The 15,010-nt window shown below is 41.2% G+C and overlaps 4 protein-coding genes across 4 annotated transcripts; 2 read left to right on the top strand and 2 right to left on the bottom strand.

Annotated features, from left to right (window-relative positions):
• Nucleotides 1-4,493, top strand: tas1r1 (taste receptor, type 1, member 1). The gene is made up of 7 exons (XM_076992001.1): nucleotides 1-226; nucleotides 351-639; nucleotides 830-1,588; nucleotides 1,785-2,006; nucleotides 2,214-2,334; nucleotides 2,675-3,045; nucleotides 3,208-4,493. Exons 1-7 carry the CDS (start codon nucleotides 57-59, stop codon nucleotides 3,760-3,762), a joined length of 2,487 nt encoding a protein of 828 aa, XP_076848116.1. The 5' UTR covers nucleotides 1-56; the 3' UTR covers nucleotides 3,763-4,493.
• Nucleotides 4,494-4,590: 97 nt separating this feature from the next.
• her12 (hairy-related 12) lies at nucleotides 4,591-5,942 on the bottom strand. Its single transcript, XM_076992003.1, has 2 exons — nucleotides 5,848-5,942; nucleotides 4,591-5,740 (listed from the first exon to the last, which is right to left on the bottom strand). Exons 1-2 carry the CDS (start codon nucleotides 5,923-5,925, stop codon nucleotides 5,342-5,344), a joined length of 477 nt encoding a protein of 158 aa, XP_076848118.1. The 5' UTR covers nucleotides 5,926-5,942; the 3' UTR covers nucleotides 4,591-5,341.
• Nucleotides 5,943-10,077: 4,135 nt separating this feature from the next.
• Nucleotides 10,078-11,242, bottom strand: LOC143493519 (transcription factor HES-5-like). Its single transcript, XM_076992002.1, has 2 exons — nucleotides 11,111-11,242; nucleotides 10,078-11,001 (listed from the first exon to the last, which is right to left on the bottom strand). Exons 1-2 carry the CDS (start codon nucleotides 11,171-11,173, stop codon nucleotides 10,552-10,554), a joined length of 513 nt encoding a protein of 170 aa, XP_076848117.1. The 5' UTR covers nucleotides 11,174-11,242; the 3' UTR covers nucleotides 10,078-10,551.
• Nucleotides 11,243-13,093: 1,851 nt separating this feature from the next.
• On the top strand, nucleotides 13,094-14,399 carry LOC143493500 (transcription factor HES-5-like). The gene is made up of 2 exons (XM_076991962.1): nucleotides 13,094-13,247; nucleotides 13,357-14,399. The coding sequence occupies exons 1-2, from the start codon at nucleotides 13,185-13,187 to the stop codon at nucleotides 13,816-13,818; spliced, it is 525 nt and encodes a 174-aa protein (XP_076848077.1). The 5' UTR covers nucleotides 13,094-13,184; the 3' UTR covers nucleotides 13,819-14,399.
• Nucleotides 14,400-15,010: the final 611 nt, after the last annotated feature.

Raw genomic sequence — 15,010 nt, 5'->3', positions numbered from 1 at the left:
GAGCGCAGAAAAGACGAAGGCGGCAGGCTGGAGGCAGACGGGACGCGGTGGAGAACATGCAGGAGCTGGACAGGACTCTGCTGCTGGCGTGGGTCTGGAGCGTCTGGACCGTCTGCCGTGGCACCGGGCTCCAGCTGGACGGAGATTTCACCATCTACGGCATGTTCCCCATCCACAACGCAGACGCCGCGGGCCAGACCGGGCCGTATATGGCCGACTGTGCACGGTAAGACGCCCGCGTGCTCCTCACAGGAAAGACATGATCTTCATCTGCTCTGTGCTCTGTTTGCTTTTCCATGGCTGCCCTGTTTTTCGCTCCACTCCTCGCTGCCCTGCGTTGGTTTCTCCAGAGGGACGGCGAATGCACACGGGTACCACTTGGTGCAGGCCTTGCGGTACGCTGTGGAGGAGATCAACAACCACACTGGGACGGGACGGCTGCTGCCGGGTTTCACTCTGGGTTACCAGACATACGACTCGTGCTCGCTCCCCGCCTGCATCCTGGCCACCATGGACCTGCTGGCCCTGCAGTATGACGGGGCAGGAGCGGGACCTCAGGCGGTGGCCCTCATTGGTCCAGACAGCAGCAACTTTGCCTTCACCCCAGCGGCTGCACTGGGTTCATACCTGATCCCCGAGGTTCGGCATTCTAACACTAACATTCATAACCTAGTGGGGAAAGGTGTGGTCTCCTCTCACTACCCTTTGATGCCAAAGTATTGTGTTAGTTAAACTGTGATACTAAAGGCAGTAGTGTAATATAAATATGACTTATGAGAGTGGCTGATTTTTCTTCATCTCTCTTCTGTATTTTCACATTTTTTTGCAGATTTCATATGAAGCAACAAATCAAATGCTGAGCAATAAGAACATATATCCATCCTTCTTCCGCACTATCCCCAGTGATAAAAACCAGGTCAATGCCATGATCACCATCCTTGAGAGATTCAACTGGACCTGGATTGCCCTTCTGGGCAGTGACAACTCATATGGCCTGCAAGGAATGCAAAACTTGTCCCAGGAGTTGTCGGGCAGCAACATATGTATTGCGTACCAAGCTGTGATTCCAAGCCTTAGTGACAGCACCCAGCAGATCATGCGGGCCTTGGTCAAAAGCATCATCAAAACCAAAGTGAACACCATAGTTGTATTTTCCAGCAGAAGGATAGCCTCTGGGTTTTTCCCGTTCGTCATTGAACAGAACGTGACTGGTAAGGTGTGGATTGGGACAGAAGACTGGTCTGTGGCAGCGTTAGTGTCTGGAATCCCAGGAATCAGTTCTATTGGAACTGTCATAGGTGTGTCCATCAAATACACGCCCTTCTCTGGGTTCCAAGACTTCGAGGAGCAATCTATTTCTAAGCTTAGAGACATCAGCTTGTCATACAACAGCAGTGAAATTATACTTCCTTGTCTGCAAAACACAGACCTGTACACAATGGCAATGCAGAACTATACCCTGGGGGAATATGATGTATCATCATCTTTTAATGTGTATAAGGCAGTATATGCAGTGGCTATGGCACTACGGCAGGTTCTCAACTGTGATTCTGGAAAATGTCAGAAAACTCGAGTAAAGCCATGGCAGGTCAGTATGTTTTATGTATTTTAGAAGATAACAGCGCTTGCTTTTGAAATGATAAATTTTCTGCTTTCGAAGTGTAATTCAGTAAATTTATTTTTGTGGTTATTAGATAAAATTCTAAAGACAAGTAATTTTATTACATTCAATCAATTCAAATCAGAGTCCCTCAGTAATTATCTCTTTTCTTTGAATCCCTAAGGTCTTTCAGCATTTAAAGCAAATGCGATTTTCTGTCAGAAACACATCAGTATATTTTGATGAAAATGGAGACCCCCCCACAGGATATGACATAGTGACATGGACATGGAAGAAGAAAACATGGTCGTCCAGAGTGGTAGGATCATTCACTCCAGATCCTCCTGATCTTCAGCTGGACTCTTCTCAGATCCAGTGGAGGGGAGACGCCTCACAAACAACCACTGTAAGTGTCTCTCCTTCTTCTCAATCATTTATCAGTGAGGAAATTCCAATACTTAACCTATTAGGGTAGGGCCAAATGTAATTAGCAATAAAAAAAAGAATTATTAGTATATACATAATTTTGATGAAGCATATATCAATAGTCTATGTTTAAGTCCATCTTGCATGAGCACGTGTGCGAGTATTCTGTGTATTCTTTTGCGTTCAGGTTCCTGTATCCCAGTGCTCCCCACCGTGTCCCTTTGGGCAGATGGAACTCCAAGTTGGACAGCACAAGTGTTGTTTCAAGTGCATACCATGCCCAGCGTCCACGTTTCTCAACAAAACCGGTGATCAGACAGTTTGCACTTTAACCTAGCTGGCGCCTAACTGCCCATTACAACTGGACACAGCAACACATGGTGTGCTGCATGCAATTTAAAATGTCACCACAAGGTGGCACACATTGTTTTGGTTTGTCAATGTTTTTTTGCTGCACTTCAAAGTGTGATTTTTTTTCCCGTAGGTTGTAACAGAGAATCGTTACAACCAAATGATGTGCAAATCCTGCACCTTGTGAAAATGTATCAACTGCTCACCTTCACACCACCTGACTAAACCTCCAGCCACTTCTACATACACGACAACCTAAAACGTCTGATCTCAATTTCACCTTCTACATCATACCAGGTTCTACCAGCTGCCAACCCTGCAAGAGAAGCCAGTGGTCTCCGGCCGAGAGTGAGGAGTGTCTGAACAGAGAGGTGCTGTACCTGCCCTGGACGTCTCCGCTGGCCCTGGTCCTGCTGGTACTGCTGGCCTTGACTCTGCTGTTCAGCCTGGGCACTGCTCTCGTCTTCCTGCTCAACCTGAGCACGCCGGTGGTGAAGTCCGCGGGGGGCAGGACCTGCTTCACCATGCTTCTGTCGCTGAGCACGGCTTGCTGCAGCGCGCTGGCCCACTTTGACGCTCCCACGCGACTGACCTGCCTGTTCCAGAAGTCCTTCTTCATCCTCAGCTTCACCGTCTGCCTGGCCTGCGTGACCGTTCGCTCCTTCCAGGTGAGAGGGGTCATGTGACGGTGAGGGCCAGTTGGGGGCCGGGTTTGTTTGCAGGTGAGTTTTAGAGTAAGGCAGTGGGAGATAATGTATAATCTCTGTATAATCATTTTCCAAGATTTCTGTTCTCACATGGAACATCTCTTCACTTTCCTCTCACTGCAGGTAGTTTGTATATTCAAGTGGTCTTCAAAGCTTCCCCGGTTCTACGAGACCTGGGCCAAAAACCGGGGCCCTGAGATCTGCATCCTAGTTATCTCCGTAGCAGAGTTTTTCATTTCGGTTCTCAACGTGACTATGGATCCTCCTTTGCCCTCAGAGAATTACGACTTCTACAACGACAGCATCATACTGGAGTGCAGCAACATCTTGTCTCCAGGAGAGTATGCAGAGATCTTATATATGTCTCTACTTACTTTACTTTGTTTCTGCCTCAGTTACATGGGTAAAGACCTGCCAGCCAATTACAATGAGTCCAAATGCGTTACGTTCAGCCTCATGGTTTATATAATCTCCTGGATCTCCGTCTTCACTGCTCACACTGTTGATAGAGGCACTATAACTACAGCTATTGAGGTGGCTGCAATAATTTTCAGCATTCTTGGAATACTTTGTGGATACTTCTTACCTAAGTTATATATAATTTTGTTAAAACCCCAAATGAATACCACTGCCCACTTCCAAAACTGCATTCAAATGTATACCATGACCAAACACTGAAAAGATCCACTTAAATAAATGACAATTCCTTTTGCATGCTCCCATAGAATAGCATATTCTTAATTCACACAATCTGAGTTTCAGGGGCATCTGATTCTGAGATTGTCCTTAACTTAGGTTGCTTGGCATCTGCTTGAGCCATGTGTAAAAGCAATAAATAAAAAAGAGTCATGCTAGGGTCTCTGCTAGCGTGGGGGACCATCTGTTCTGAGCTCTGTTTTCGGGCACATGTTTCCAGTTTCACTCTGAAGAACCTCAGATAAAGGTTCAGTTAGGCACCTGCTTCAAATCCTGATCTTGATCTTGTAGTTGCTACAGCAGACGTTCTTAAATCCCATTGATCAATAGCAGCACTTAACCCAGTAACAGATACCATTAGCATATGTTCATTGTATCACACTATCCATCTCCATTAATCACTCACTAATGGGTCATGCTATATATTTACATGGTCACACACACACACACACACACACACACACACACACACACACACACACACACACACACACACACACACACACACACACACACACACACACACACAGTGGAGTATGCTGAAAGGATGTATTTTGCACACTAATCTCCTGTTCAGTGCATAATAGAACAGAAGTGTGTCTGTAGAGGAAAGGCTGAACAATTATTATAAAGTGGCCTTTCATAATTAGTTGTCGTTCCTGTATTAGTCTGTACTAAACATATCTGCTTTAGTGTGAATTGCTCATTTTTATGTAAAGAAAATTATATTTTATGAATGCATTTGTAAGAAAACTGTAAAGAAAATAAACTCTTAAGAAGGATTTTATACTAAAGCCTGGACATATTTAGGATACGTATTTTATTTCTTTATTACATCAAAAATAATCATGTTACATCACAATATAAATGCATGAAAAAGTGATAAGATGTCCCTCCCTCCTTTGAATCTTACAAAACCACAAATTCTGTAATGATTTAGCAAAAATTGTTTTGCTTCACTAATAGTTCATAAATGAGCAACATGTTTTAGATATGAGTAATTGTGAGATACATTAAATGTTATGACACACAATGGGGATTTGCTCACACAACTTCCATCACAGTACAATATGTACATTTCTACAAGAGATTGGATTAAATGTTTGCTTAATCCTAATTTAACATATGATGTTGAACTCAACACAAATACATTGGAAAACTTGTAAATACAGTACAAATTCAGATTTTCAGATATTTTCATAACATAAATACTCCACTGGAGTCAACTGTAGCTAAATACATACACATCACACAAAACGTGTACACATCATTACTTCTAACCAAAGTAAAACTCCAATTAGAAAAAAAGTATTTTTTCCCCAATTAGAAAAAATGTAAAATGTCACATTAAAAGCCATTATTACATAACAAATAAGGCTGCAGTCATAATTAAAGCTTTCCCTTTCACTGAATGGGGAAAAAAGTGAATCTCAAGCATTTGCCAATCAATATGATGACAAAACACGCCAAGCGTTCATTGTGGAAATGAATATCTCCTACTGTTGTGAGGCACATGAACATCATTGATCCTCAAGTTTAGAAATTACCATTGTCTGTGCCTCTACCAGGGCCTCCAGAGAGGGTCGCTAGCCTGTGGCCGTGTACTGGGGCCCCGTTTGGGTGAAGGAAGGTTGCAGCACAGCTCTCTGCTACCTGTCTGAGCTTGCTGGCCCTGCTGGCTCCCCTGGGTGGACGGGACTTTGTTGGAGTGGACGTCGAGGAACTGCAGGGATGTCCTCCAGCATTGTGAATATCCTTCGTCATAGTCACGCCAAGCCGGAGCTGTTGGGGGCCCCTGTTGCTGTTTCAGGAAGCTGACGGTCATCTCCAGAACATCTGCCTTCTCCAGCTTGACACTGGGGTCTTGGCTGTGCAACTGTTTCTCCAGCAGCTTCTTGAGCTGATCGATACAGCCGTTGATGCGGTCTCGACGCATCTTCTCGATGATGGGCTTCCTCATCTGTAAGTGGATTGAAAGCAGTTGATTAGTACATTATATAAGTTGTAAAGAGAAGTCTGAACATGAAGAAGGTTTGTTGTTGTTTTGGTGGATAAAAAGGTACATGCCTTAAGTTTGTATTTGTCGCTGAATCCCAGGAGGTGTAAGGAGGAGGGAGCAGCAGCGTGAGCTGAGTGTGGAGCCATGTCCCTGTTCCTGGACCTTCAAGTGTGTTGTGGGCCTCAGTGAAGACCAAGCGCCCATATTTATAGGTGGTCATTTCCATTACAAAGCCATATGGCTTGTGCAGGGTTACTTTCCCACACTCTGTCTCCAGAGGGTTGACTTAGTGCAACAATAGGACACATTCATTTTATAGCTAACTGGCTGCATGACTTCTGTTAGGAGAAAGTTTCCCAAGGTATCAAAGACGCGTCACTTTTATTGTCTGAGAAAGTTCTCATGAGGTGCGGCACACTTAGAGCCATTTTATTTCCCATGTTTATATTTTAAACACCTTTATATATATATAGATAGATAGATAGATAGATAGATAGATAGATATTATATAGAATACTATTTATAGCGGTTGCAAAACATACTTAAATGTTGGCTAACATACTGAACATACTTAACATACTGAAAACTTGGCTAAAACTAAATTGCTCTCTTTAGCCAACCATTGATTCATTTGACTTTAGGCTGTGCATACCAGAAACTCATCACAACTGGTATCCAAAAAAATTTAAAATTCTCATACTGCACTAAGTAAGCTTTCCCGCAAATGCATTTACTCTAACAGTTCTACTAACAGTACTACTCTTTCTAACTTTCAGGAGCCTTATTAGCAGAAAGGTGTAATAATGGCACGTGGTCAAAGCGGGCTCATCAAAGAGATTCGCAGCAAGAAAACAACCTGCCGCCGTTTGCTGGTTTGCTTTTAACGACACTGGCTTGGTTACAAAGGTGACAGAAAACTCACAGTAATTAACAAAAAGCTGTCAACGTCCACGTGGCGGATTCCGAACAGTTCCGGACTACAGGACAGTTAAGGAAACAATAATGACACGCGAGTGAGGGGACATTGCCATGTTTGATATTTCAAATGTGTTCTGACTTTGACTATTTAGCCACTTTATGCAAGCAGTTGAGTTCTGGGACTATTCGCACGTGATACTGGTCCACGTGCCTACTCGGAAGGACAGCCTTTTTGCACGCGCTATATATTCGTGTTTAGGAATGCTCCATCCACCATTTACGGCCTCGAAGAGTAACTGAAATTGTTTGACAACGAACATCAGATACGTGTTTGGAGATCGGTCTACAATATTTTGACATATTCTTAAATAAAAAGCCAAAGACCTCCTAATATTGTTCATTAGAAATAATTAACATTGGAACGTGACTGCTATAGTATATGCTCAGATGAAAAATAGCTTCTTCACAATATGGCTGTAATATGGTCCTAAGCAATGCAGATGTGCATTAAGACATAGTACTATGGTTAGGGATATGTGTTAGGGATATGTGTTAGGATCTGCAGAAAAATCACAGATGCAACTTGTCGAACAGTGTACAGAGTAGTTCACTGGGTTTGGTAATGACCTGATTGTTTGGCAAGAAACAATGGAAAAATAGAAAATTCTTGATCATCTTATTGTGATTCAGCATAGCACAATTTTAATAGCTGACGCAAAATTCAGATTAAAAAAAAAGTTTTCAGCTTAATTCTTTATAGACTATCAAAATTGTATCTTTTTCTTATTACTGAAGCATTACTGAATCACACTGTAGTATGGGAATCACTGTTGTACAGAGGCAAGGTGGTAGTGAGATTCCCAGGAGTTCTGTGTGAGAGGGCTGTCTTCTCTTTCCCACAGTCCGTTCATTCACTGCCCTCAATAAGGACACAATAGAAGTGTGTCTTGTTACACATCACATTAGCCATGGTGTTTGATCTCTCTTTGTTCAAGCCAGAGACCTTACACATAGTAAGACCATCTGGACCATAAGAACTGATTTGCTCCCAAGACTTTCCCAAAATTCCCCATGTTACAAATATATTCCTGTGCTTACATTTTTGCAAGACTTATAGAACGAGCATAAGTGTAATTCTTAGAGCAAATAAAATACTGCATCTTCATTATTGCACAGGAGCAAGATATTGTTGCTGAAACTTTGCAATATAAAGAAATCCATTCAATGTGTTTATTTCCATTATGCTTAAATGATACAGTGCCTTGCGAAAGTATTCACCCCCCTTTACATTTTTCACATTTTGTTACCTCACAACCTGGAATTCAAAGGGAATATTTGAGGGTCTGCATCATTTAATTTACAGACCATGCCTACAATTTTCAACATTTAACATTTTTTTTATTGTGAAGCAAACAACAAATAGGAGAAAATAACTGAAAACATCAGTGTGCATAACTATTCACCCCCGTAAGTCAGTACTTTGTAGAGCCACCTTTTACAGCAATTACAGCTGCAAGTCGCTTTGAATAAGTCTCTATGAGTTTGCCACATCTTGCCACTGGAATTTTTGCCCATTCCTCATGGCAAAACTGCTCCAGCTCCTTCAAGTTAGATGGTTTTCGTTGGTGAACAGCAATCTTCAAGTCTGACCACAGATTCTCAATTGGATTAAGGTCTGGGCTTTGACTAGGCCATTCCAATATGTTTACATGTTTCCTCTTAAACCACTCAAGTGTTGCTTTAGCAGTATGCTTTGGGTCATTGTCCTGTTGGAAGGTAAATCTCCGCCCCAGTCTCAAATTACTGACAGACGTAAACAGGTTTTGCTCAAGAATATCCCTGTATTTAGCACCATCCATCCTCCCCTCGACTCGGACCAGTTTTCCAGTCCCTGCTGCTGAAAAACATCCCCACAGCATGATACTTCCACCACCATGTTTCACTGTGGGCATGGTGTTCTTGGGGTGATGAGATGTGTTGGGTTTGCGCCAGACATCGCGTTTTCCTTGGTGGCCAAAAAGTTCAATTTTGGTTTCATCTGACCACAGTACCTTCCTCCATACAGTTTGCCTTTTTGCAAACTCGAAACGAGCCTTCCTATTTTTGCCTGTAAGTAAAGGTTTTTTTCTGGCCACTCTTCCATAAAGCCCAGCTCTATGGAGTGTACGGCTTATTGTGGTCATATGGACAGATACTCCAGTCTCTGCTTGGGAACTCTGCAGCTCCTTCAGGGTTACCTTTGGTCTCTGTGCTGCCTCTCTGATTAATGCCCTCCTTGACCGGGCTGAGAGTTTTGGTGGGCGGCCCTCTCTTGGCAGGTTTGTTGTGGTACCATGTTCTTTCCATTTGATGATGATGGATTTGATGGTGCTCCGGGGGATCATCAGAGATTTGGTGTTAATGGTGTTGCAGCCTCTGGGGCCTTTCAGAAAAGGTGTGTATATACTGACAGATCATGTGACACTTAGATTGCACACAGGTGGCCTTCATTTCACTAAGTATGTGACTTCTGAAGGTAATTGGTTGCACCAGAACTTTTTAGGGGCTTCATAACAAAGGGGGTGAATACATATGCACTTGCCAATTTTCAGTTTTTTATTTTCATATTCTTTATATACATATATTTTTTCCTCATTTCACTTCTAAAACGTAGACTATTTTGTGCAGATGCATCACATTCAATTCAGATAAAAAAAAAACAATACATACAGGTTGTAATGTAGTAAAATAGGGAAAAATCTAATGGGGGGTGAATACTTTTGCAAGGCACTGTACAATACAGTAAAGCCAATTATTTAAGCGCTGTGACAACATGTGTTGTGAAAAATGCTATACAAATATATTTTTGATTTGATTATTAGTCTACATGAATTTCTGTACAGATTTCACCTTGTGTTTAAAATGCTGTCATTTAATTTTTATTTTTAACTGAAGTAATATTGATACAAATTGTAAATGTGTGTAAATTGCTTAGATTGAACTGCATTTGCCAATTTTGTGATTGAATCATATTGCTTTTCAAAAGAATCCTGTAGTGAAGCGCAAGTAACCTCAGTTCTATGGCTTTCTGACATGTTAGGGAAGGTGAGTTCTCACCTGGCTTAATTGATTACCTTCTTTAATACTTTTAAAATATCAATAGCTTAAAATGTTTTATTTACTATTAGGACTTATGATTAAGATAAACCTTTTAAAACTGTTTATGTGAAATAAAATATAATTATAATTGGTCCTCTGATAAGGAGCTAGCTAAGCATGAAACAGTTTCATTTTATACTCATCTTTTCTACTTTTGTACTCTGCGATATGTCAAAATACAACAGATACAAGTGCAGTCACAAGTGTTATATTTTATATGAAAATGTATTTAATGATGCTTTTCATCTTTATATTACCACATTTTATAAAGTGACAGAAACCTGCATAGTTCTAAATATATGAACGTTCCAGTTAATAAAATCAAGAATTACAGGATAAAACAAACATGAAGACAGGAGCTGCATACAGTAGAAAGGCACTTGGAAACACAAAGTTTCAGGCAACAAGTTGCTTCAATATACGAGATGATCCATTGGATATTCACAGATAAAACACCAGATCTCAATCTGAGACATTTATACAAAATAGAATTATTAAAAATATTAAACATTATTCTAGTAAGATAAGAGATTGTTTTAAAAAAAGCTCAGCTGAGAGCAACATAATTATGACCTGCTTAACAGATCAAATTTAAGCTTTATAATATTTTCCCAAACAGGAATACAGGTGATAGTGACCTAATATCTCAGTAAAGATAATAGTAATCTTTTTAAACTGTAGTTACAGTCACTCTGAACTGTCCATGCCACTGACTATCAGGCATGGACTACACAGTCTTGGAAGTTCTCCCAGGGTCTCCAGAGTTCACTGCAGGCTGGAGTCTCCTCTTTGCTGCTGATCTGACAGGCTGGAGAGCTGAACTGGGCCAGGACCTTTCTGCTCTTCTCCATGGAAGGTTGCATGCTGACGAAGTGGCTCAGCAGTCTTCTCTGGGACTCAGTCTGCACTTGACACTGAGACAGGAAGTTGACGGCCTCCTGCACACACCTGCTGTGGCCTTCATTAGCTGCAGTGGAGCAGGGAGAGTCCGTGTGAGAGTGATGCTGCTGTCTCAGGAACTGAACCGTCATCTCCAGGATGTCGGCCTTCTCCTGTCTGGAATCAGGCTGTTGCTTTAGGAATTCTGGACCCAGGAGAGACTTGAGCTTCTCAATGCTGCTGTTCATACGTTCTCTGCGCATCTTCTCCACCAATGGCTTTCTCAGCTAGAGTGATAAGAAATATATGATTAATTAACATTAATTGTTTGTGTTTTGGTTTTTAAGTACTAATAAACCATGAAATCAAAATGCATAGGAATCATTTAATATTTACCTTGTTTGTAAGTGGAAGATGTTCTTTGGAGTAGATCCTAGCTGCCGTGATTGTAGGAGTCATGGCTGTGTGTCTTCTGTCAGTGCTGAGCTCTCTCTCTCTCTCTCTCCCTCCTCTATTTATACTCCCCAATCTCCATATGAATGTGTGAGTCTTGGGTTTGCTGGAGGTTCTCACAGTCTGCAGCCAATGGCTGAGTGTGGATGACACTAAAGAACAGTGAGCTGCCACATGCCCGATGAAGTGTGCATTACCCAGGAAACAATGGGGCCGTCTCCAGGGAGCAGGAGGAGGGGTGGGTCTGTGTGGGGGGGTGGGGTTGTGAGGTGGAGAGCCTGTGGGAAAGTGGAAATACCACCACTGTTACCTGATGGTCAGAGTCACTCTATCTTGTTCCATACACAGTACATCGTTATGCACTCATAACACGTTCCACCTTCAACCATAAGCCAAACATGTTTGTGCACTTTGGTGAGTATAGAATTCACAGTTAACTTTCAGATACAACTGTTTTATGCCACGATATCTCAAGTGGCGTTATGATGTATTAAATAAATAGTAAGGAATTATAGAAAAGATATTTTATACTAGCCATAATTATTCCACTATTTACCCAGGAATTGTGTATAAATTATAATCTTCTTGTCAAAGAGTGTTGCAATACCATCACAAGAGTTGTAATGCAATCACAGGGGTTACAACATTCCTCCTCTTCCTCTACCACAGTAGTTCAATGAGGTGTCATTGATTGCAGAGCTGAGTAAGTAGTTCAGCACTGAGAGTGTTCTCTCCAGAACTTTCCCACACTCCCCACCATTCATGCTGGGAGAGCTGAATAGAAGTGTGCCCCTATTAAATGCAATTTAGCATCTGGCCAACACACTCGCAACAGATCTTAAGGCTTAAGGTTAAGGCAGTTTGTATGAATGTGTGAATTTACATGTTTGGAAACATGCTGTCACCCTTAGCAGTAAGGCACTGGTAATACTCCCTGACAATAGGGCACTGGTAATACTCCCTAACAATAGGGCACTGGTAATACTCCCTGACAATAGTAAATGCTGAAAAACACTGCAGGTTATTTTGATGCAAACAACAAACCTTTTATATTATATAATTCTTTAATAAAACCTGACATTTATGACTGCAAGTGTGAGAAAGCAGGTTTATGTAATCCAGCAGCACTAGTTCAATAATGTTCACACGCTTTCAATCCAAACACTCAGAAGCACGCAGAGAGCTTTTCAACAAATACATTTTTTTAATCTATTTGCCACTGTATATATTTTTGCATACATTAAAATCTTGTTTTCTCAGTTAGGAAGCTTTTGTACTACTATTTTACTACTACTACTACACAAGATTTCGGGGGGGGGGGGGGGGGGGGGGGGGGCAAGTGTGGGAAAGCCCTGGAGAATACAGTCACTATAGTTAACATAGTTAATTTCTTGATGCATAAAAGAAATAGCAGAAATCAATATAAGAAAGGTAACTGAGAGCTGTTTTCTAGGATTTCTTAATAATGAGATTGTAAGCACATTCACATTACCTAACCCAGGTAGTCAGGTATGAGCACAAATCAGAACTTTCATAATCAAACTATTTGAATTCATTATTTGTGCGAATTTGCAAAACGGGAGGCCATCAAATTGCTGAAATACAACCCCACTCCAAAAATGGTAAAATGTGGTGACACTTAAAATAACTGATGTGTTAGACATTTGATCTGTTACACTCAAAATGCAAACTATGAGTGGCACGTGCTTTGCCACCAATTATTCTCATAATGTCATGTGACAGTGATGCTTCTGACATGAGGTCTCCACTTTCTCATACACATCTTTCTCTCCCCACCTGCTCCCTGGAGACGGCCCCATTGTTTCCTGGGTAATGCACACTTCATCGGGCATGTGGCAGCTCACTGTTCTTTAGTGTCATCCACACTCAGCCATTGGCTGCAGACTGTGAGACCCTCCAGCAAACCCAAGACTCACACATTCATATGGAGATTGGGGAGTATAAATAGAGGAGGGAGAGAGAGAGAGAGCACAGCACTGACAGAAGACACACAGCCATGACTCCTACAATCACGGCAGCTAGGATCTACTCCAAAGAACATCTTCCACTTACAAACAAGGTAAATATTAAATGATTCCTATGCATTTTGATTTCATGGTTTATTAGTACTTAAACACCAAAACACAAACAATTAATGTTAATTAATCATATATTTCTTATCACTCTAGCTGAGAAAGCCATTGGTGGAGAAGATGCGCAGAGAACGTATGAACAGCAGCATTGAGAAGCTCAAGTCTCTCCTGGGTCCAGAATTCCTAAAGCAACAGCCTGATTCCAGACAGGAGAAGGCCGACATCCTGGAGATGACGGTTCAGTTCCTGAGACAGCAGCATCACTCTCACACGGACTCTCCCTGCTCCACTGCAGCTAATGAAGGCCACAGCAGGTGTGTGCAGGAGGCCGTCAACTTCCTGTCTCAGTGTCAAGTGCAGACTGAGTCCCAGAGAAGACTGCTGAGCCACTTCGTCAGCATGCAACCTTCCATGGAGAAGAGCAGAAAGGTCCTGGCCCAGTTCAGCTCTCCAGCCTGTCCGATCAGCAGCAAAGAGGAGACTCCAGCCTGCAGTGAACTCTGGAGACCCTGGGAGAACCACGTGGACACTCTTAATGAAGAAACAAGTGTTTTCTAAAGTTAAAAACAATTTATTCCTCTAATATTGCATTAGCAAAACAATGATTTGTTTTCACTATGAGAACGCATACGAAAGTGTTTCCATTAGGGAATTTGGGTAAATGCATAAATTATGCCACAATCTTACTGTGTAATAGGAATTACTGCATATATAAAGTATGTTCCAAAATTTGGATACATATGGGGAAAAAAACATATTGGGTATACAACATACTGCATGTCCAGGATGTGTGAATTCTGCTTTGAGTCAAAGAAAGGGTTTACTTCCTTTTAAATTCTCTTTCTTACTGTGTAAGAAGTATTTTTAAAACAATTTAGTTCATGTAATCAAATTATTGTTTAATTAATTGGTTAACAGAGAAAGTCCAACTCCAACGGAGTGAGATATAAATGAAATGTTTTGGATTCTGTGCAGTCTAAAAATGGACGTCAACGATTCTTAATAACCTTGGGAAAAATGCACATTTTGCATTTATTATATTATGCATTTACCTGCGTTAGCTATGTGCATAATTAATTACTTTATTTAAGAATTTTTTTCTTGAAATGGCTCAGGTTTGCCACATTCAGTGAAGGTTATGGATGTTATGTTACTTCATTTATGAGGACACTAAGTCATTACTTCCAAAAATGTACTGAAAATAAAATGGAATGATACAATCTATACGCTCTTTGAATGATTTTTTATATTCCAAAGCTGTTAATCATTTCTATTCATTAGACATGTTACATATGAAAACGTTAAGTGTACTTGAAAAGGTTAGTCTGTTTGGAGAATTTGCAGATTGTTTACATCTGTTCTCTGCTGAAAATAATGATCATTGTTCTTGGTATTTCCAAGAAATGACAAAACTAGTAATCCTGTCACATCCTATGATTGCTGTTGTCATTGTCAACTAATAAGCAGTAAAAGGAAACGTCACTAATCACAGCAAAAAAACTGAATGTTGCTCAGTGTACAAATTCATATCTGTAGATGTTAACCTGAAAAGTAACTGAACATGTAACAGGTAGAATACACACCAACTTAGCACAATCAACAAGTCGTTATGATGTTGGCAGCATTTTATAACTGAATTTTGGTTAGGGTTAGTGTCAGGATTAGGACTAGTGTGAGCGTTAGCATTAGGTTTTGTTTTGAGGTAAAGGTTGAGGTTAGGGTTAGGATTAGAGTTAGGATAAGCTTTTGG

The sequence above is a fragment of the Brachyhypopomus gauderio genome, unplaced genomic scaffold (genome assembly GCF_052324685.1).
Source record: "Brachyhypopomus gauderio isolate BG-103 unplaced genomic scaffold, BGAUD_0.2 sc88, whole genome shotgun sequence".
Classification (NCBI taxonomy): Eukaryota; Metazoa; Chordata; class Actinopteri; order Gymnotiformes; family Hypopomidae; genus Brachyhypopomus; species Brachyhypopomus gauderio.
The sequence above is the reverse complement of the archived record's forward strand: the minus strand, read 5'-3'. Positions and strand labels throughout refer to the sequence as shown.